Here is a 20,992-nt window from a genome sequence, read left to right as displayed (position 1 = left end):
GTATGGATATTGCATTTCTAGTGTTTTGCATGGACTTTTCTAACTTTTCTATGTTCCTGAATTGCATTTAAATCTGGAATCTATTTTTTAAAAAAATATTTTCTTGTCTGCCCAGATTTCTGACTGCTTTGACCTCTGGCATGGAACTTGACTCTCCTGGTGACTGCTCCACAATGGGCTACTAGCCCATGGTGCTGATGGGACAACTGGAACTCAGTGTCTCACTCCATTCACCAAAACAACAGAAAAGGCTTTTAAAAAGGTAAGTTTGGATCAATCCAATTGAACAAGCGTTTATTAGGAGCCTACCATGTGCTAACACTATGCTAGGTGTTAGAAATAAAAAGACAAAAGGAAAAAGAATTATTGGCAATATGTAGCGAACGATATGTGCATCATGAAGCAAATATAAAATGAATACAAAGTAATGTTGGAGAGTTAACAATAACAAATGGCAGAGTGAGGAAAGCAAGAAACAAGGAAAAGAAAGGATTGCGGCTCTGTGGGATGCTGAAAGACAGTAGAGGGTAAATTAAGGTACTCCAATGCCACTCTGCTTGATTCACTGTTTAGGGAAACAGAAGGGATTAAAAAAACTTGATTAAGGTGAAATTATTGCCAGTTGCAGTCAAGAATCAATAAACTTTTATGAAGTGCCTACTATATGACAAGTAGATGAAGAGATAAGTAATTAAGTATGTAAGCAAGGAGTTTGTCTCTTGGCTAAGATGAATTATATCAGGGTGTTGGGGGGGGTGGCGGAGAAAAACCATGCAAATATAATGATCTATGATACTGGACTAAGTGGTTTCACAAGTAATTTTAAACAAGCTTCTACAATTTTTGGGTCACCCAATAATCATTTATTAAGGAAAATCCTATTATATGCCAAGTACTGGGAATACAAAGATAGTCCCTGCCCTCAATGAGCTCACATTCATTTTTTTTTCCTCAATAGTATTTGTCCCCTCAAATACATGTAAAGATAGTTTTCAACATTTATTTTTGTTCCAATTGTGTTCCAATTTTTCTCTCACTCTCCCTCACTTTCTTCCCTCGCGAAGACAGCAAGTAATCTGATACAGGTATACATGTACAATCCTTTTAAACATATTTCTATATTCGTCACGTTCCCATTCATTTTAAAGATAATTTAAAAATATATTTTGTTTTGAGATCACCTAAATTTTTCTGTTTCCCCTCCTAGAGAGTTTTCCCATATAATAAATATTTTTAAAGGGGAAAAAAAAAGTTAAAGAGGAAAAAAAATTAACAAGATCAATACATTGGAAAAAAAAAATCTAAAACTCTATGCAGTGTTCCATATCTGTGGTCCTCCCCTGTCTGCAAAATAATGAGTGTGATATTAATTAAGGATAATTAATTAATAAAGGAGCTTATATTCTAATGAAGAAAACAGCATATATGAAGACAAGTATATATGAAGTCCAGGGACTTTTTTAGGAAGGGAGCACTAGCAGCTAGGGTGTTAGAAAAGGCCTCATTTATGAAAGAGTGCTTGAACTGAGCTTTGAGACAAGCTAGGGATTCTATGAGGATAGTGTCACCAAGGGGGAGTCTAGCATCTAACTGTTCCCTAATTACTTCATGTGTGTTAATTTAATCACATTTCTTATCTCAAAATCAAGGATATGTACAATATAATTAGAAGAGGTGGTGGCTGGTTATGTAGTAAGAATGAGAGGGAACAGATGGACAATCCCTGTGCTATAACTGCTACTTTTGAGATATTAAAAGAACTAGTGGAAGGCCTCCAATGCATTGGGCAGATCCTCTGTGTAAAGGTGGACACTTGAATTGTTCTGAAGAAGATGGTAGGGGCGGGGTTTTCCCATCTACACCTGGGGAGGGAGCATTCTCCAAGGAGCTGGGGGGTGTTGTGTTTCCATTAAAGTATCTCTCCCCCAACACTTTTTTTTTTTTATGTTTCCTAGTCCTAGACTGGGATTTATAGAGGAGAAGGAAGCACACAAGAAACAAAATACTGTGGTGGTTTTTGCCTAACTTCAGAGAATCCCAGCTGTGGGGCCATATCTGCTTTCCTCATATTGCCCTATGGCTCAGGTGCGTCTCTCTGGCCCAACCTTTCTTTGTTTTCCAAGACAGAGGAAAAAAAAGAGACATGTAGGTGGGGCAAGGTTGTTTCTAAGACTCTAGTTGGGGTGGTGCCAGTTCCTGAATCAGCTGACTGTGTCCTTGCCACACAGAGGCGGCAACATTGGTTTGTTGGCTTCAAACTGAGGCCAACGTCCTCCATATCGGAAAGGGTTTTCATTGTTGACATTAACAGTAACAAAATACTGAAAAATAAACACCAAGAATTAAAAGAGCAGGGGTTGAGTTTAAAGTAAAATATAAACACAATTGATCAGGGATATCTCTTTTTAGTTGATTCATAAATGATTAGAGTTCCTCTGGAGATGGAACTCATATTGAAACTATCAAGCCTGAACAACAAAATCTTCTATTGAAAGCCATGTCACTTTTACATAAATTACAGGACAACATCTAAATCAATGCTACTCATATCATAGTCCCTTCTCTCCCCTTGTGAAAGCAAGGCCAAAGAGTCCTAGCAATGAAAGAGCCTTCAGAAGTCATCTATTCCAGCCCATATGTGAATAGAATCCCATCCACTTACATGCAATGAATGATCCAGTTTACATTTCAATTCCCCAGTGATAGGGAATCCATCATTTCACCAGGAAAGTCAATGCTACTTTTGGTGAGGTAGTTTTTTTGTTTTGTTTTTAGAATTTTGCAAGTGCCAGCCTACTTCTGTATATATAAGTGGGACGATCAGCCTAGTCTGCAAGCTTCAGACTTCAAAATCTGTAAATTCAAGTTCCTAAGCATTTGGTTTATTCGTATGCATCTCATGGGTCCCTTGTTAAAACTTATCAGAGGAAGAGTTAGTGCCCTTGTTGGCCTTCAAATAATAGCCATTTTCAAAGCTTTTCTAGTTCAAGAAATAGTGTGGTCTAGTTCCAGTGGCTGGACTTGGGGTTATGAGGTTCCCAGGCAAGTTTGGTAAGCTCTTGGAGTTTCCAGGTCTTCTGAACAATAGTGGGAATCTGTAGTATTTAGCTCATTGGGTTGTTTTGAGGATCAGGTTAGTAGGCAGACTGCCTCACAAACTTTGAAGTGCTGCATAAATATGGTTTATTGTTGTGGTAGGACTGGCCAGAACTAGCCCTTCTCTGGTAAAAGCTTTGAGAGCTTATATTCCACTGTATGGCACGGGTAGGGCATTAAAGAGGGACATATTTAGACAGTACTTTGTGATTGTCTGGCATGTGATCTCACTGCATTCAAATAAATAAGTAGTATAAACTTGACTGGGCAATCAAGCACCAAACCTTTATTAAGTGCCTTGCTCTGTGCTGGGCTCAGGAAAAGGCCCAACTTCAAGCCCATGTCCTCAAGGAGGTTACATTCTACTGGATGGAAATGTATTAACTTACCTAACAGTCGTCATTTTGGTCCTCTTTAAGAAAAGGAAGGCAAAAAATCAACCAACTTTTAAGGGAATTAAACATATAAGGAAATATATGGAAGGAGGGGAAATATGGCTGAGGGACCAGGAGTTTGTGTTGAGTTTTGAAAGAAACTGGAGATGTGGGAGTGCATTCTAGGCTGGGAAGAGAATTAACAAAAAGATAGAGACCGAAGATGGAGGCTGCATGTTGTGAGAAAGCGGCAAAAGGGTCAGTTTGACTAGATCAAACTTAGGCATGAGGAGGAGCAGTGTGATAAGGCCCCAAAAGGGCTGGGGCCAGGCCTGCAGGGGCTTTAACTGCTATAGGAATTGATTTGATCTTAGAGGCCATAGGGAGCCACTAGAGTTTAGGGAGTACATACCGGGAATAACACGATTAGATTTGCACTTGGGCCGATTGTGTTGATATTGGAATGGGGAGACTAGAGGTGAGGAGCCTGTCAAGTCTTGCTTCTGGTGGCTTTCCAAAGGATACTAGTTACAGAACTGAGTTTGGAAGGAACCTCTGGGATCATCTATTCCAACGACTTCCTTTTCCACGGGGGAGGGGAAGGGAAACTGAGTCCTAGAGAAGGCAAGCTGGCCAAGGTCAAACACAGTGGCAGATTGGTTAGCCAGGATTTCCAAGTCCCGAGGTCATGCAAGCAGTGGGTGGTCAAGTTGAGCTTCGACTCCAGCTCTCACCTTCCACAGGGTCCATGCATGTGGAGGGGGGGAGGAAAAGAGGGGAGATGGGGGTGAGAAAGCGGGAGTCCGAGTGGCCCGGGCCGGGCTTGACCTTTGGTGGCTCTCCAGCTGTCACTACAACTTTTGCCTAGCGCACTGGCCTCCGCTTCCCCAAGTGAAGGATGGGCTCCTCCCCCAGGGTAGCTCCTCGCCGCGCCCTCCCTCCCCCGCCCGTCCCCCAGAGCCCCGTCCCCGGGAAGTGAAAGGCGCGCTCTGAGAGGCCGGCCAGCGGGGCAGACGGGCGGACAGGGAGGCAGCGCTCTGGCCGGCTCCAGCCCGCGCGCCGGGCATGCTCAGTAGCGCGGCCCGAATCGGCACCGGAGTCGGAAGCTCGGCTTTCCGTGCCCGGGCGGCTGTCAGCGGCCACTCGGCGGAATCACATGTGCCGCGGCCCTCTTAAAGCCACAGGCGCGCCTCTGGCCACAGCTGCGCCGGCCGTCCTTTAAGAGAGCGGCCGAGGCTCGGCTCGGCTCGGTGGGCTTCGGGGCGAACGCCCCCAGGGTCTGAGGGCGGCGGCCGCGCCCCCAAGGGCTGCCTTCTCTCCCCGGCGTCCCGGGTGGGGTCGAGCGGCTCGGCTCAGGGCGGGGCGGGGCGGGGTGCGGGGCGCAGGTGACGGGGGTCCGAGAAAGATGGAGCCACCCGGGACGGCGGCGGGCCCCGGAGGCGAGGAGCCCGGCGGGGGTCGGGGCGGCAAGCGAAGCGCCGGGGGCCGGGCCGCTGGCGACGAGGAGACCAAAAACAAGCCCAAGCTGGTGAGTTTGTCCTGCCCGGGGGCGGGCTGGGGGAGACACTCCCGACGGAGTGGGGTACGTAGGGGGCCCCCGAGGTCGCCCACCTCCGAGCCCCGGCGCGCCCGCCCCGCCTGCCTGCCTGCCTGCCTCCCACCCTCCGCGGGGGCGAAGAACCACCCCCTCCTCTGCTCCCCTCCTTTGGCTGCTGGGGGTGGGGGAGGGCGGGCGGAGCCCCTTGAAGAACTGGGGAAGGGGCCTGCTCAGCCCACGGGGGCGCTGGGGTGTGCGCGCGCGGGCGTGCGGGGCTCTGTGCGCGCACCCGCCGCGCCGGCGCCCCTCCCAGCCCACCCCTCTTTGTAGCTGCTGCTGTTGCTGCTCTTTGAGCTTCGGGCTGGGGAGCAGCTTGAGGACCCCTCCCCTCCTGGGCCGGCGGCGCCTGCCCCCCGATTTCAGGGCAGCCACCCCCACCCCCAGACTCTCTGTTGCACCTCTCCCTCCTTCTCTCAGGCAACTTCCTGGAGGAAGACGAGTCTACACACACTTGTCTGCCTCCAGCTCCTTACTTTCCTCTTTCTTTCTTTCTTTCTTTCTTTCTTTCTTTCTTTCTTTCTTTCTTTCTTTCTTTCTTTCTTTCTTTCTTTCTTTCTTTCTTTCTTTCTTTCTTTCTTTCTTTCTTTCTTTCTTTCTTTCTTTCTTTCTTTCTTTCTTTCTTTCTTTCTTTCTTTCTTTCTCTCTCTCTCTCTCTCTCTCTCTCTCTCTCTCTCTCTCTCTCTCTTTCTTTCTCTCTTTCTTTCTTTCTCTCTCTTTCTCTTTCTTTCTTTCTCTTTCCCTCGTTCTCTTTCTCTCTCTCTTTCTCTTTCTCTCTCTCTCTTTCTCTCCTTCTCTCTCTCTTTCTCTCCTTCTCTCTCTCTCTTTCTCTTTCTTTCTTTCATCTTTTTTTTCTCTCTCCCGTTTTCTCTTTTTTCTCTCTCTGTCTCTGTCTCTGTGTTTCTCTCTCCTCTGTCTCTCTGTGTCTCCCCCCCCCCTTTTCCCCTTGATGTGCTTGGGCACCAGTCATGAGGAGCCCAGGCATTGGGAGGGGGCAGGGGGTGGGGTGGGGTTTTTCCTTGGCTGCCAGCTGAAAGTTTGAGAGCCCTAGGCAGCCAGCTCCAAGTTTGACTGGCTACAGCTACTTCCTGCCGCTGCCTTAGGAAAGGAAGGGATCACATTGGGCAATCGTGTAGCAGCTTCCCCCTTCACTCTTGCCCGACTTGGGTTTTCTAGGTCTGGGGGAAGGGGAGGAAGGGGGGAGCCTTGTTTGCTGAGTGAGTCAGTCAGCACATGAAAGAGGCAACGCTGAAAGTTTTGAGTTTACAGTAACTTGTCAGCCGCATCATTGGAGGGACTGCTAACATCAATGAAATGAAAGCTGTTTTGGAGAATGGGAGAGAGTAGCACAGTTTGTTACAAGCTTATCTCTAGATCACAAATCAAACATTTCTGTATTTCATTTTTATACATACTTGAGTTTACTTTTATTTACTTCACACTTTCACTTGAGTTTTTTAACTGTGAAGTAGATATTATGGCCAGTCATTCAGTCTATAAACATTTTAAAGCACTTAATATGATCTCTGCATTTAGGGGTACAAGAAGAGGCAAAAGAAAACCCCTCTCCTTGAGAATTGCTTATTATTGGGGGAGCCCCATTAGTGTATGGAATGACTAGAAAAAAAATGAGCAGAAGGAAGGCACCTCTACGAGGTGGTATTTTAGCCGGGAAGTGGCGATAAGGAGAGAGAGCACGTTCTGGTGGCTGGTGGCTGGTGGTGGGGGACAGCCAGAAAAAAAATGACCAAACCAAAGATCTTCGTTTTTCCAGCGCTTCTACTGCATAGTGTTTCAAAGATAGGCCAGGTGTGTAGCATGGTGAGCATTCCATCTGAGCTAGCACATAGACTAGGAGACTGGTAGCAATAGGTCTAAACTCAGATCTTCTTGACCCCATGTCTAGCACTAGGCCAACTGCAGTACCTTGCATAAAAGAAGCCACTTCCACCACTACTTGCTTCATCTGAAAAGATAATGGAAAATCAGTTTTACGTGCCATCTGATTTGTCACAGAAGGCCACCTGAATTTTTTTGAGCCATTTTGTCTGTCCTGGAAGACAGTGAGTTAAGATGCATTTGTATTTCTCCTACTTTTCAATCAAAAGGAGAGAGGTACATTTGTTTGTCTCTTCTCCAAGATAGGTCATTAAAATTACTTGGTATTTGTCTTCATTCTCTTATCTTTGGTATGACTTTTCTTAGTCATTGTGAATTTTCTTTCTCCTTGAGTCCTCCTGTATCTATTGTACAAATTTCTCCATGCTTCTCTAAATTGTCAAAGTGACTTTGCTTTGGCACAGTCATATTTGTTACATTCACATACCACAAGTTGTTCAGCCCTTCCCCAGTCATTGAGCACCCACTTTGTTCTTTCTAACTCTGGGACAGAAACAAACTCTATTATGAGTCACACAAACTCTGGAAGTGACTTGTCTCACATAGCAAGCCTTGGTTCCTTTTGTGTTTGGCTCCTACCTACTTCGGTGCTCTGTTTCAACTTTGTCATCTCTTGTCAAAGGAAACTTCCGGGAGCAGCCGGGTGGTGCAGTGGAGAGAGCACCAGCCTTGAGGTCAGGAGAACCTGGGTTCAAATCTGGCCTCAGACACTTAATACTTCTTAGTTGTGTGACCCTGGACAAGTCACTTAATCCCAGTTCCCTCAGCAAAAAAAAAAAAAAAAAAAAAAAAAAGAAAGAAACTTCCAGGTTTTGTATGAAAGTATCTATCACCAGAGCCTGGTGACATTGGAAAGCTTGCTGGATTGGGAGCCGGAACTCTTGGTTACACATTGGACCACAGTTCTGTATACTTATTACATACATGCATGTATAACCTTAGGCATGCCACTTAAAACTAACCTCGGGTCCCATTCTTCTCCCCCATTTCCCAGATCCTCATCAGCAAAATTAGAGGGTTGGAGGGTCTCCTTTAGCTCAAAATCCCAGTTCTTATCTTCTGAATTTGTGGTAAGGTGTGTCATTTTGGTTTGAGTATAATGTTAGAACTACCTTTTTACTTAACCTTAAACATTATTTGGTAGTTTCAAGTTGCAAGTAATTGGTTGGGCCATTTAACAAGAAGCTTTTGCTTTTAAGAAGCCTCCTATCAAGGAAAAGTGTTTATCTTTGTTGGTAATAGCACCTTGATTCTATTCTTAACTCGCCTTTGGTCATTTGTACTGTTCCATCTTTTATGTTTCATTTGTCTTAGACAAAGAAACTAGATAGGTCTGTGGTGGTGAAACTAGCTATTAGCTGAACGTGATACTGTCAGCTCCAGCTCCCAAAGCTCTTCAAGCTATCCCATATGGAACACTGCTTTAAGCAAGGAAACACTGTTGTTACTATATATTTCGAAAGTTTTTTTTTTCCTTCGATTAAACGTGTAAGTTAAACAGCATAAATCATTTAACAGTGTATCTTAAAAGCCGACTGGGCGAAGCAAATAAAAACAAACCTATGAGAACAACATTTTAAACCAAACGCATTATAGACAGAAGACTGGTGGCAGTTTTTTTGAAGCTTTTAATTCCTTTAGTGTTGAAAGGCAAGTATGACATAGTAGATAGAAAGTTAGCCTTGAGCTGGGAGAGTTTAAGCCCTGCCCCTGACTTGTACTGGCCATGTGATCTTAAATAAGTCACTTAACCTTGGTTAGCTACTGGTAACTGTCTATTTGCAGAGAAAGTGATCAGTTACATTGGAGAGAGATATTCCTCACCTGGGAATTTTCTATACAAATGAAAATCACAGTTCTAATCCTTATCCCTAGTGTTGAGCTCTTTGAAATCTAGGCCTTGGGTATTAAAAGTAAAATGTTGGAAGCTATAAGACCTCTTAGGAAAGAATTTACTTGGACTTTTCAGCGAAAAAATAATCCTGGTAGAATAAAACATTCTGTCTAAACATTTCCATTATCTTCTTGTACTTAAGTAATTATTACTGTAGTTACTGTTTTCTTATTTATGAACAGTGTTACAGATAGCTTCTTTTTTAAACAAAAATTATTGGCTGGAATAAATATAAAATAGTTTTAGACAGTGTTGGAGGGAAGTGCCCATATGGCACTATGAGGTATAGTGGAGAACACTACAAACTGACATGTGATCTGTAATGAAGAAAAATCACCTGTGAGTTTAAATACACTAGTTGCCTGAATAAAAAGTACCATGGCCTTTGTTAAGATTTTAGTATGTCTCATACAATTGTTTATTTTTTTTTTTTGCAAATCTTCTGTCTTATAAGAGCTATTTATTTGATGGATCTGCCTCAGTAGTAAAGTTGCTTAGACCCATTTCCCCCACTTAGCTATTGAAACTGGCCATAGATAACACAAAGTGTTTTTCTTTGGACGCAGTTAGACTCTATGTGGTTCCTGAAAACTGAAGTTCAAGGACATGTTTCCTGTAAAAGGGGATCACTTTAATTTATTAATGTAGCATGAGCTTTTTAATCAGTACTAAGGAGACCCATTTTTCTTAACTGCCTTCTGGAGGAAACTAATGGATTTTGTCCAAGATTTAAAAGCTAGAAATGTTCAAGTTTATTTGAGAGATCTACTCAGTGTAGTCACTTCCTGCTGTTTTTTTTTTTTAACACTTGTCAAATCTTGACTAATGATTCTTTGATTTTTTTGTGTGTGATGACTTAACCGTCTAGTTAGTCTCTGACTTGAGTATATCATCTAACTGCAAGGCTAAATTAGGCATGTTAAACGAATCATTTAAAATGAATGCATTTTGTCAGGTGAGATAGGAGTATGCTGTTTAGTCTTGATCATAGCTAGCATTTATATGGCACTTTAAGGTTTTGCTAGGCATGGCATATATGTTCTCCCATCAGCCCTTGAGATCAGTACAATTATTATTCTTATTTAAGACAGGTAGGACATATCTTAGGAAGGATATGCATTTAGGTCTTCCTGTTGCGAGACCAGTGCTCTATATACTATACCACCAAACTGGGAGTCAAGACACAGTCATCCTCTCTTAAGAAGAAATACTGGGGTGGATTGTTTGGTGCTTATGTTTCGAGTTGGGATTTCAATTATGCTGAGACATTTGTGGAAATTTTGATTCTCTGGAAGAATAGTCTCTAAACACCCAACCAGTAAACATTTTTTGAGCCTATTCATCATGGATAGGTACATTGATAAATAATACTCAGAATCTATTGTGCTATTATTATATATATTACAAGACTTCAGTGAAATAAAAATGATGAGATGAAGAAATATTTTATTTTTAAATCGTATTTCATATTTTATTTTTCCCAATTACATGTAAAAACAATTTTAACATTCTTTTTTTCTTTCTTTGACATTTTGGGTACCAAATTCTCTCTTCCCTTCCCTCTCTTCCCATTGAGAAGCAAGCAATTTGACATAGGTTATACATGTGTAGTCATGCAAAACACATTTCCATGTAAGTGATTCTATGAAAGAAAACACAGACAAATCAAAGACAAAGAAAGTAAAGAAAAAATATCTTTGATTAGCATCTAGCCTTCACCAATTCTTTCTTTTGAGATGGACAGCACCTTTCATCATAAGTCCTACAGAACTGTCTTGGATGATAGTTTTGCTGGGAATAGGTCAATGCATTATTGCTGTTACAGTATACAATGTTCTGGTTCTGCTTATTTCACTTTGCATCAGTTCATGTAAGTCTTTCTATGTTTTTTGAGAGCATCCTGCTCATCATTTCTTAAAGCACAGTAGCATTCCATTGCAATCATGTACAACAACTTATTCAGCCATACCTCAAATGATGGATGCCCCCTCAATTTCAATTCTTTGCCACCTCTAAAAGAGCTGTTATAAATATTTTTGTACACATAGGTCCTTCTCATTTTTAAAAAATCTCTTTGGGATACAGACCTATAAATGGTATTGCTTGGTCAAAGGATATGCTAGGTTTTACAGCCTTTTGAGCATAATTCCACATTGTTCTTCAGAATGGTTGAATCAGTGTATAACTTCACCAATAGTACAGTAGTGTTTTAATTTTCCCACATTTCCACATTCATTTTCCTTTTCTGTCATAATCCGACAGGTGTGAGGTAGGAGCTCAGAGTTGTTTTAATTTGTATTTCTCTCATCAATAGTGATTTATAGCATTTTTATATGACTATAGATAGCTTTGATTACTTTGTTGAAAAACTTAACTGTCTGTTTATACCCTTTGACCATTTATCAGTTGAGGAGTGGCTATTATTTTTTTTTTAAGGTTGACTGTTACCAACTATATATTTCTCTCTCTCTTATTTCCCCCCCTGTTTATTCTACTCTCTCTCTCCCTTTTTACCCTATTCATTCTCAAAAATGTTTTCCTTTTGTCTGTTACCTCTCCCAAACTGTTCTCTCTTTTATCAGCTCCCACTTGTTTCTCTTATTTTCTTCTCTTCCTACTTTCCTGTGTGGTAACAGATTTCTATGTCCAATTGAGTGTATATTTTTATTCCTTCTTTGAGCCAATTCTGATAAGAGGAAAGTTCATGTGTTCCCATCCCCACTTCCCCCATTTTTCCCTCTACTGGAAAAATCTCTTTCAGGCCTTTTTTATGTCCAAATAATTTATCCTATTCGTCCTCTCCCTTTCTCCTTCTCTAAGTGCATTCTTCTTTTTCATCCCTTAATTTTATTTTTTAGGTAATCATACCATCACATTCAACTCACATCTCTGCTTTCTATGTGCACTTTCTAATTCCCTAATTATGAGAATGTTTTTAGGAGTTATAAATCTCATTTTCCCATGTAGAAATATAAACAGTTTAACCTTATCAAATATCTGACGATTTCACTTTCCTCTTTATCTTTTTATTCTTCTTATGAAAGTCAACTTTTCTATTCCACCTGGTATTTTCATCAGAAATGCTTTAAAGTCTTCTGTTTCATTAACTATCCTTTTTTTTTTCTCCTGAAGGATTATACTCTGTTTTGTTTGGTAGGTTTCTTGGTTATAATCCTAGCTCTGTTGCTTTCTGAAATATCATATTTCAAGCCCCTCTGATTCTTTAATGTGGAAGCTGCTAAATCTTATGCTATCTTGACTGCATGTTCCATGATATTTCACTTTTTTTCTTTTTTGTTGCTTGCAGTATTTTCTCCTTGATCTGGGAGGTCTGAGATTTTGGCTGAAAATTGTTGAGAGTTTTTATCTTTTAGGAGATGATCAGTGGATTCGTTCATTTTTTGTTTTGCCCTCTGATTCTAGAATATCGGGTCAGTTGTCCTTGATAATTTCTTGAAAGATGATGTCTAGGCTCTTTGACTTTCAGGCAGTCCAGTGATTCTTACATTATCTCTCCAGGGTCTATTTTCCAGGTTGGTTGTTTTCCCAGTGATTTATTTCACATTATCTTCTTTTTATAAATTCTTTTTAGTTTGATTGTTTTTTGATGTCTCATAAAGTCATTAACTTCCACTTGCCCAATTCTAACTTTTATGAAATTATTTTCTTCAGTGAGCTTTTTGTATTTCCTTTTCCATTTAGCCAGTTCTACTTTTGAAACGATTCTTCTCTTCAGTGAATTTTTGCATGTGTTTTTCCATTTGGCCAGTTCTGCTTTGCAAGGCATTCTTCTCTTCATTGGATTTTTGTGCCTCTTCTACCATTTGACCTGTTCTGCCTTTTAAAGTATTATTTTCTTCAGTATTTTTTTGTGCCTCCTTTATCAAGCTATTGACTCTATTTTCATGTTTTTCTTGCATCACTCTCATTTCTCTTCCCAAATTTTCCTCTCATTCTCTTACTTGATTTTCAAAATCCTTTTTGAGCTCACCCATGGGAGATGTTAGGATTACAAGGTGATAACTCAGGTTGTCTGGGCAATTCTGTAGCTCAGAATTCACACCTTTGGTTCAGGCCTTTAAGGGGAGTTTACACCTTTAGACTTCTGAAAAGGAGTTTACACCTTTAAAAGGAGCAAGTTCATTGGCTGTAGGAGTTCTCACAAGCCTCGTTGAGTTCTCACTAGCCCAATCTCTTTGAGGATAAAAGAGGGCAGCATTGAGTCTGGAGAGTAGTTTGACTGGGAGATTGAGTTTAGACGGTGGTCTGGAAGGAGAGTCTAGGCTGGGAGAAAAACAAGACTTCCTGGGAGAACTTCTGGGAAGCTCGAGGAGATTCAGAGCCAGGGTTCAGGAAGAAGAGGATTCTAGATTCTACCTTCGCTCTGGCTGGAGGCTCCAGAAGCTTCACAAGAAACCTGCACACAGAGGAAAAGATATTACAGAAAAGAGATCTCCTCCCAGAGAAGGATAACAACTGAGAGACAACAGGACCTTTACATTTTGGTGCCCAATGTGGGGCCTGAACCAAAGGTGTGAATTCTGAGCTAGAGAATTGCCCAGACAACCTGAGTTATCACATTGTAATCCATTAATCTATAATCCTTTTAATCTGACCAATTCATATTTTTCTTTCAGGCTTTGGATGCAGGAAGTTTGACTTTATTGTCTTCTTCTGAGTGTGTGTTTTGATCTTCTTTGTCACCTTAGTAACTTTGTATGGTCAGAGTTTTCTTTTTCTGTTTGTTCATTTTCCAGCCTATTTCTTGATTTTTTTTCACTCTGTGCTAAGGTAGGATTCTGCTTCCCAAGTAGAAGGGGTCATTGTCTCAAGCTACAGGGTTTTTGTGTACCTGTTTTCAGAGATAATTCGGGACCTGTAAGTTTTTGGGTCCTCTGAGGTGGTATGATCTAGGGAGAGGTATGTTTAATGCTGTCTTCTACTATGTACTGTTTTGTAAGTGACCATAAGCACTCTTTTAAACTCTCTGTTACCTGTATCCCTGCTCCCCTGTAGCTAGCTGCAAGCTTTGTCTTGCTAGTACTCCCCTTCACACAGGGACTAAGACCCAGGACTGTGACTTAGATCCAAGTACAGGCAGTGCAAGAGAATCCTGCTCCCAGTGCCAGCAGAGGGACCCCTGTAAATCTCTATCCTTTTTATCAGCTGTGGACTGAAAGGTCTGGAAACCACCACTGCTGTCATTTATTAAGTTGCTTGTGGTTTGCTTGGCCTGGTCTGTGCTGGATCGTGCTCCTTTCTCACCCTAGTGCAAGAAGTCTTTCTTGTTGACTTTTTAAGTTGTCTTGGGCTGGAAAAGTGTTTCACTCCATCTTTTCTGGGTTCTGCTGTTCTAGAATTTATTTAGAGTCACTATTTAAAGGTATTTGGAGGGACTTGCGGGAGAGCTCAGGTAGTACTGCCTCTCTGAAAAAGGAAATAATTTAAAACTCATTCAACAGTATAAAATATTTTTGCTCCCAATAAAATTAACAATATTTTTTTTACTAATTATCTTTTAAAATCTTGATTTAACACTTTGTGGTACAGTGATTCAGAGTTCTAGTTCTAAGGTAAGTTGATTTTGATACGTGGTTTTAATGACTGTTTTTTTTTTTTTTTTTTTTTTCTTTTTTTTTTTTTTTTTTTTTTAATTTTTTATTTTATTTTATAATTATAACATTTTTTGATAGTACATATGCATGGGTAATTTTTTACAACATTATCCCTTGCACTTACTTCTATTCAGATTTTTTCCCTTCCTCCCCCAACCCCCTCCCCCAGATGGCAAGCAGTCTTATATATGTTAAATATATTACAGTATAATTTAGATACAATATATGTGTGTAGAACTGAATTTTTTGTTGCACAGAAAGAATTGGATTCAGAAGGTAAAAATAACAGTTTACATTCATTTCCCAGTGTTCCTTTTCTGGATGTAGCTGGTTCTGTCCATCATTAATCAATTGGAATTGGATTAGCTCTTCTCTATGTTGAAGAAATCCACTTCCATCAGCATACATCCTCGTACAGTATCATTGTTGAAGTGTATAATGATCTTCTGGTTCTGCTCGTTTCACTCAGCATCAGTTGATGTAAGTCTCTCCAGGCCTCTCTGTATTTCTCCTGTTGGTCATTTCTTATAGAACAATAATATTCCATAACATTCATATACCATAGTTTACCCAACCATTCTCCAATTGATGGACATCCATTCATTTTCCAGCTTCTAGCCACTATGAAAAGGGCTGCCACAAACATTTTGGCACATACAGGTCCCTTTCCCTTCTTTAGTAGTTCCTTGGGGTATAAGCCCAGTAGTAGTATGGCTGGGTCAAAGGGTATGCACATTTTGATAACTTTTTGGGCATAATTCCAGATTGCTCTCCAGAATGGTTGGATTCTTTCACAACTCCACCAACAATGCATCAGTGTCCCAGTTTTCCCACAGCCCCTCCAACATTCATCGTTATTTGTTCCTGTCATCTTAGCCAATCTGACAGGTGTGTAATGATACCTCAGAGTTGTCTTAATTTGCATTTCTCTGATCAATAGTGATTTGGAACACTCTTTCATATGAGTGGAAATAGTTTTAATTTCATCATCTGAAAATTGTCTGTTCATATCCTTTGACCATTTATCAATTGGAGAATGGCTTGATTTCTTATAAATTAAAGTCAATTCTCTGTATATTTTGGAGATGAGGCCTTTATCAGAACCTTTAACTGTAAAAATTTTTTCCCAATTTGTTACTTCCCTTCTAATCTTGTTTGCATTAGTTTTGTTTGTGCAGAAACTTTTTAATTTGGTGTAATCAAAATGTTCTATTTTGTGATCAATAATGGTCTCTAGTTCTCCCTTGGACACAAACTCCTTCCTCCTCCACAAGTCTGAGAGGTAAACCATCCCCTGTTCCTCCAATTTATTTATGATTTCGTTCTTTATGCCTAAATCTTGAACCCATTTTGATCGTATCTTAGTATGTGGTGTTAAATGTGGGTCCATGCCTAGTTTCTGCCATACTAATTTCCAGTTTTCCCAGCAGTTTTTGTCAAATAATGAATTCTTATCCCAAAATTTGGGATCTTTGGGTTTGTCAAAGATTAGATTGCTATTTTTATTCACTATCTTGTCCTGTGAACCTAACCTATGCCACTGATCAACTAGTCTATTTCTTAGCCAATACCAAATGGTTTTGGTGACTGTTGCTTTATAATATAGCTTTAAATCAGGTACACTTAGACCACCTTCCTCTGACTTTTTTTTCATTAGTTCCCTTGCAATTCTCGACCTTTTATTCTTCCATATGAATTTTGTTGTTATTTTTTCTAGGTCATTAAAATAGTTTCTTGGGAGTCTGATTGGTATAGCACTAAATAAATAGATTAGTTTGGGGAGTATTGTCATCTTTATTATATTCGCTCGGCCTATCCAAGAACATTGAATGTCTTTCCAATTATTTAAATCTGACTTTATTTTTGTGGCAAGTGTTTTATAATTTTGCTCATATAATTCCTGACTCTCCTTTGGTAGATATATTCCCAAATATTTGATACTATCGACTGTTATTTTGAATGGAATTTCTCTTTGTATCTCTTGCTGTTGGATTGTGTTGTTAATGTATAAAAATGCTGAGGATTTATGTGGATTTATTTTGTATCCTGCGACTTTGCTAAAATTCTGAATTATTTCTAATAGCTTTTTAGCAGAGTCTTTGGGGTTCTCTAAGTATACCATCATGTCATCTGCGAAAAGTGACAATTTGATTTCTTCATTTCCTACTCTAATTCCTTGGATCTCTTTCTCGGCTCTTATTGCCAAGGCTAGAGTTTCTAGTACTATATTGAATAGTAATGGTGATAGTGGGCAACCTTGTTTCACTCCTGATCTTACAGGGAAAGGTTCTAGTTTATCACCATTACATATGATGTTTACTGAAGGTTTTAAATATATGCTCCTTATTATTTTAAGGAATAGTCCATTTATTCCTATACTCTCAAGCGTTTTTAGTAGGAATGGATGTTGGATTTTATCAAATGCCTTTTCTGCATCTATTGAGATGATCATATGGTTTTTATTAATTTGATTATTAATATGGTCAATTATACTAATAGTTTTCCTAATATTAAACCAGCCCTGCATTCCTGGTATAAATCCCACTTGGTCATAGTGTATTATCCTGGGGATGATTTTCTGAAGTCTATTTGCTAATATCTTATTTAAGATTTTAGCATCAATATTCATTAAGGAAATTGGTCTATAGTTTTCTTTCTCAGTTTTCGATCTACCTGGTTTAGGTATCAGTACCATGTCTGTGTCATAGAAGGAATTTGGTAGGACTCCTTCAATCCCTATTTTTTCAAATAGTTTACATAGCATTGGAGTTAGTTGTTCTTTAAATGTTTGGTAGAATTCACCTGTAAATCCATCTGGTCCTGGGGATTTTTTCTTAGGAAGTTGGTTAATAGCTTGGTCTATTTCTTTTTCTGAGATGGGACTATTTAAACTACTTACTTCTTCCTCTGTTAATCTGGGCAAGCTATATTTTTGAAGGTATTCTTCCATTTCATTTAAGTTATCGAATTTATCGGCATAAAGTTGAGCAAAGTAGCTCCTAACTATTGTTCTAATTTCCTCTTCATTAGTGGTGAGTTCACCCTTTTCATTTTCAAGACTATCAATTTGCTTTTTCTCTTTCCTTTTTTTAATCAGGTTTACTAAGGGTTTGTCTATTTTGTTGGTTTTTTCATAAAACCAACTCTTAGTTTTATTAATTAATTCAATAGTTTTTTTACTTTCAATTTTATTAATCTCACCTTTTATTTTTTGAATTTCAAGTTTTGTGTTTGTCTGGGGGTTTTTAATTTGTTCCTTTTCTAGCAATTTTAGTTGTAAACCCAATTCGTTGGCCCTCTCTTTCTCTATTTTATGCAGGTAGGCCTGTAGAGATATAAAACTTCCCCTAATTACTGCTTTGGCTGTATCCCACACATTTTGGTATGATGTCTCATTATTGTCATTTTCTTGGGTGAAGTTATTAATTATGTCTATAATTTGCTGTTTTACCCAATCATTCTTTAGTATAAGATTATTTAGTTTCCAATTATTTTTTGGTCTATTTTCCCCTGGCTTTTTATTAAATGTTATTTTGATTGCATTATGGTCTGAAAAGGATGCATTTACTATTTCTGCCTTACTGCATTTGATTTTGAGATTTTTATGCCCTAGTATATGATCAATTTTTGTATAGGTTCCATGAACTGCTGAGAAGAAAGTATATTCCTTTCTGTCTCCATTTAGCTTTCGCCAAAGATCTATCATATCAAACTTTTCTAGTATTCTATTTACCTCTTTGACTTCTTTCTTATTTATTTTGTGGTTTGATTTATCTAATTCTGATAGTGCAAGGTTGAGATCTCCCGCTATTATAGTTTTGCTATCTATTTCCTCTTGCAGCTCTCTTAATTTCTCTTTTAAGAATTTAGATGCTGCACCACTTGGTGCATACATGTTTAATATTGATACTGCTTCATTATTGATGCTTCCCTTTAGCAGGATATAATGCCCTTCCTTATCTCTTTTAATTAGATCAATTTTTGTTTTTGCTTGATCTGAGATGAGGATGGCTACTCCTGCTTTTTTGGTTTTGCCTGAAGCATAATAGATTCTGCTCCACCCTTTTACTTTTAGTTTGAATGTCTCATCCTGTTTCAGGTGTGTTTCCTGTAAACAACATATAGTAGGATTCTGACTTTTAATCCAGTCTGCTAACTGCTTCCTCTTTATGAGGCAGTTTGCCCCATTCACATTTATGGTTAGAAGGACTAATTCTATATTGCTTGCCATCCTATTAACCCCTGCTTATGCTTTTCCCCTTTCCTTCCCTTTTACCCTCCTATCCAGTATTAAACTGGTAAACACCACTTGCTTTTCACAGCCCTCCCTTTTTAGGATCCCTCCCCCACCTTAAAGATCCTCCCCTTATTTTACCCCTTTTCCTCGAAATTACTGTATTCCCTTCCCCTTAGCTTACTCCTTCCCTTTCACTTTTCAATGAAGTGGAAGAAGTTTCACCATAAATCGAATATGTCTATTGATACACGCTATGTTCATCTCCCTCCTTTCTTTCTCTCAGATATAATAGGTTACCTTTGCCTCTTCATGAGATGTAGTACCACCACTTTATATTTTTTTATGATATAATCTCCTTTCCACCTCTAGTTTCTAAGACAAATTGTACATATGTTCTTTACATATTTTTTTGATAGAAGTATAGTTCTCAAGATTTCTTTTTACCTTTTTTAGAAGTCTCTTGATTTCTGTATTTGAAGATCAAACCTCTTATGTAGGTCTGGTTTTTTCATCAAAAATAGATGGAATTCATTTATTTCGTTAAATGTCCATCTTCTTCCCTGGAAAACGATGCTCATTCTTGCTGGGTAAGTTATTCTCGGCTGCATACCAAGTTCCTTAGCCTTTCGGAATATCATGTTCCAGGCCCTGCGTTCTTTTAATGTGGACGCTGCTAGATCCTGTGTTATCCTTATTGTGGATCCTCCATATCTGAATTGTTTTTTTCTAGCAGCTTCCAATATCTTTTCCTTTGTCTGATGGTTCTTGAACTTGGCCACTATATTTCTTGGCGTTTTGATTTTAGGGTCCCTTTCAGTAGGTGATCGATGAATTTTCTCAATGTCTATTTTACCCTCTGTTTCCAAAACGTCTGGGCAGTTCTCTTTGATAATTTCCTCGAAAATGGTGTCCAAGCTCTTTTTTTCCTCCCATTTTTCAGGGAGTCCGATTATTCTCAAATTGTCTCTCCTGGATCTGTTTTCCAGGTCTGTTGTCTTTCTGGTAAGGTACTTGACAGTCTTTTCAATTGTTTCATTTCTCTGGTTTTGCTTGACTCCCTCTTGGTTTCTCCTTGAGTCATTCATTTCTACTTGTTCCAGTCTAATTTTCAATGATGTATTTTCTTCACTCACTTTTTTTATATCTCTTTGTAATTGTCCAATTGAGTTTTTATCTTCTATGGAATTTTTTTCCATTTTATCCATTTTATTTTTTAGAGAGCTGATTTCTTTTTCCAGCTCACTAATCCTGTTTTCCTTGGAGTTGTTTACCTTTTCCAGCTCACTAATCTTGTTTCTCAATGATTTGATTTCTTTATCCATTCTTTCTTTGAATGCATGTGATGACTTCTCCAGGCTCTCTTGCCAAGTTTCCCTTTCCTTTTCCCATTTCTCTTCCAGCTCTCTTGTGAGAGCCTTTTTGATTTCCTCTATGAGGTTCTTTTGTATTGAGGAGCAGCTTATATCCCTCCCAGGGGATACATCTGGGGACATTCTGTTCCTAGTCTCCTCAGCATTTGAAGTCTGCTCCCTCTCCACACAGAAGCTGTCAATGGTTAGAGCCCTTTTGAATTTTTTGTTCATTTTGTCAGAGTAGGAATCAAAGAAAACAAACTGACAAGAGAAACAATTGGTCTGTTTTGCGGGGGCTGGGGCTGGATGGTATTAATGGGCTTCCTCTACAGACTGGGGGTAGGGCAGCAGAGAGCCACTAACAGAACAGCAATGACTGTACTGAGTCTGCGCTCTGAGGCTCCGAGAACGCACCGAGTCAGTCCAGGTGGGGGTTGGGGGTGGCCGGGCTCTAAGAGACGCTGGCTTTCTGGGGTTTTAATCTTCACCTCCGGTGTTTACACCCTCTCTGCTGCTCCTGGCTTGCTGCCAAGATGAAGCCCTTTCGCAGAAACGGCAGAGATCACACCCCTCCCCCTCTGGTCTGAGCTGTGTGAGCTGCCTGTCTTGCTCTGGCTGTCTGCCCTCAGTCTGCGCCCAGTCTGATTGACCCTCCCCTGAACAAACACAGACCTTTTCTGGCGACTCTCAAGGATGTCTTCTCTTGGTGATAATTTGTGGATTTCTTTCTGGGTCAAGCATTAAGTCAGAGGCTTGTCATGAAGTAAGTTCTGAGAGAAAACGAGGAGCTCAAGCAGCTGTCTGCCTCCACGCCGCCATCTTGGCCGGAAGTCTTTAATGACTGTTGTAGCTAGAAAAAGACTTCACAAAGAAAAGTTCAGCACATGCTTACTAAGTAATGATACTCATTTTTTCAGTCTAATGCTCCAAT

At 39.9% G+C, this 20,992-nt stretch overlaps 1 protein-coding gene across 4 annotated transcripts in view; it reads left to right on the top strand.

Annotated features, from left to right (window-relative positions):
• Positions 1-4,466: 4,466 nt before the first annotated feature.
• Positions 4,467-20,992, top strand: part of DIAPH2 (diaphanous related formin 2) — an 865,016-nt gene continuing 848,490 nt past the window's right edge. For 3 of the 4 annotated variants that reach the window (XM_074277738.1, XM_074277736.1, XM_074277735.1), the window contains exon 1: positions 4,844-4,998. In XM_074277738.1, coding sequence (XP_074133839.1) covers positions 4,876-4,998 — 123 coding nt within the window. In that variant the 5' untranslated portion in view covers positions 4,844-4,875. Of the gene's footprint in view, positions 4,999-20,992 lie in introns of all 4 variants that reach the window. The other variant, XM_074277737.1, reaches the window with a different exon arrangement.

Source organism: Sminthopsis crassicaudata, chromosome X, assembly GCF_048593235.1.
Source record: "Sminthopsis crassicaudata isolate SCR6 chromosome X, ASM4859323v1, whole genome shotgun sequence".
In the NCBI taxonomy this organism is placed as follows: domain Eukaryota; kingdom Metazoa; phylum Chordata; class Mammalia; order Dasyuromorphia; family Dasyuridae; genus Sminthopsis; species Sminthopsis crassicaudata.
The sequence above is the reverse complement of the archived record's forward strand: the minus strand, read 5'-3'. Positions and strand labels throughout refer to the sequence as shown.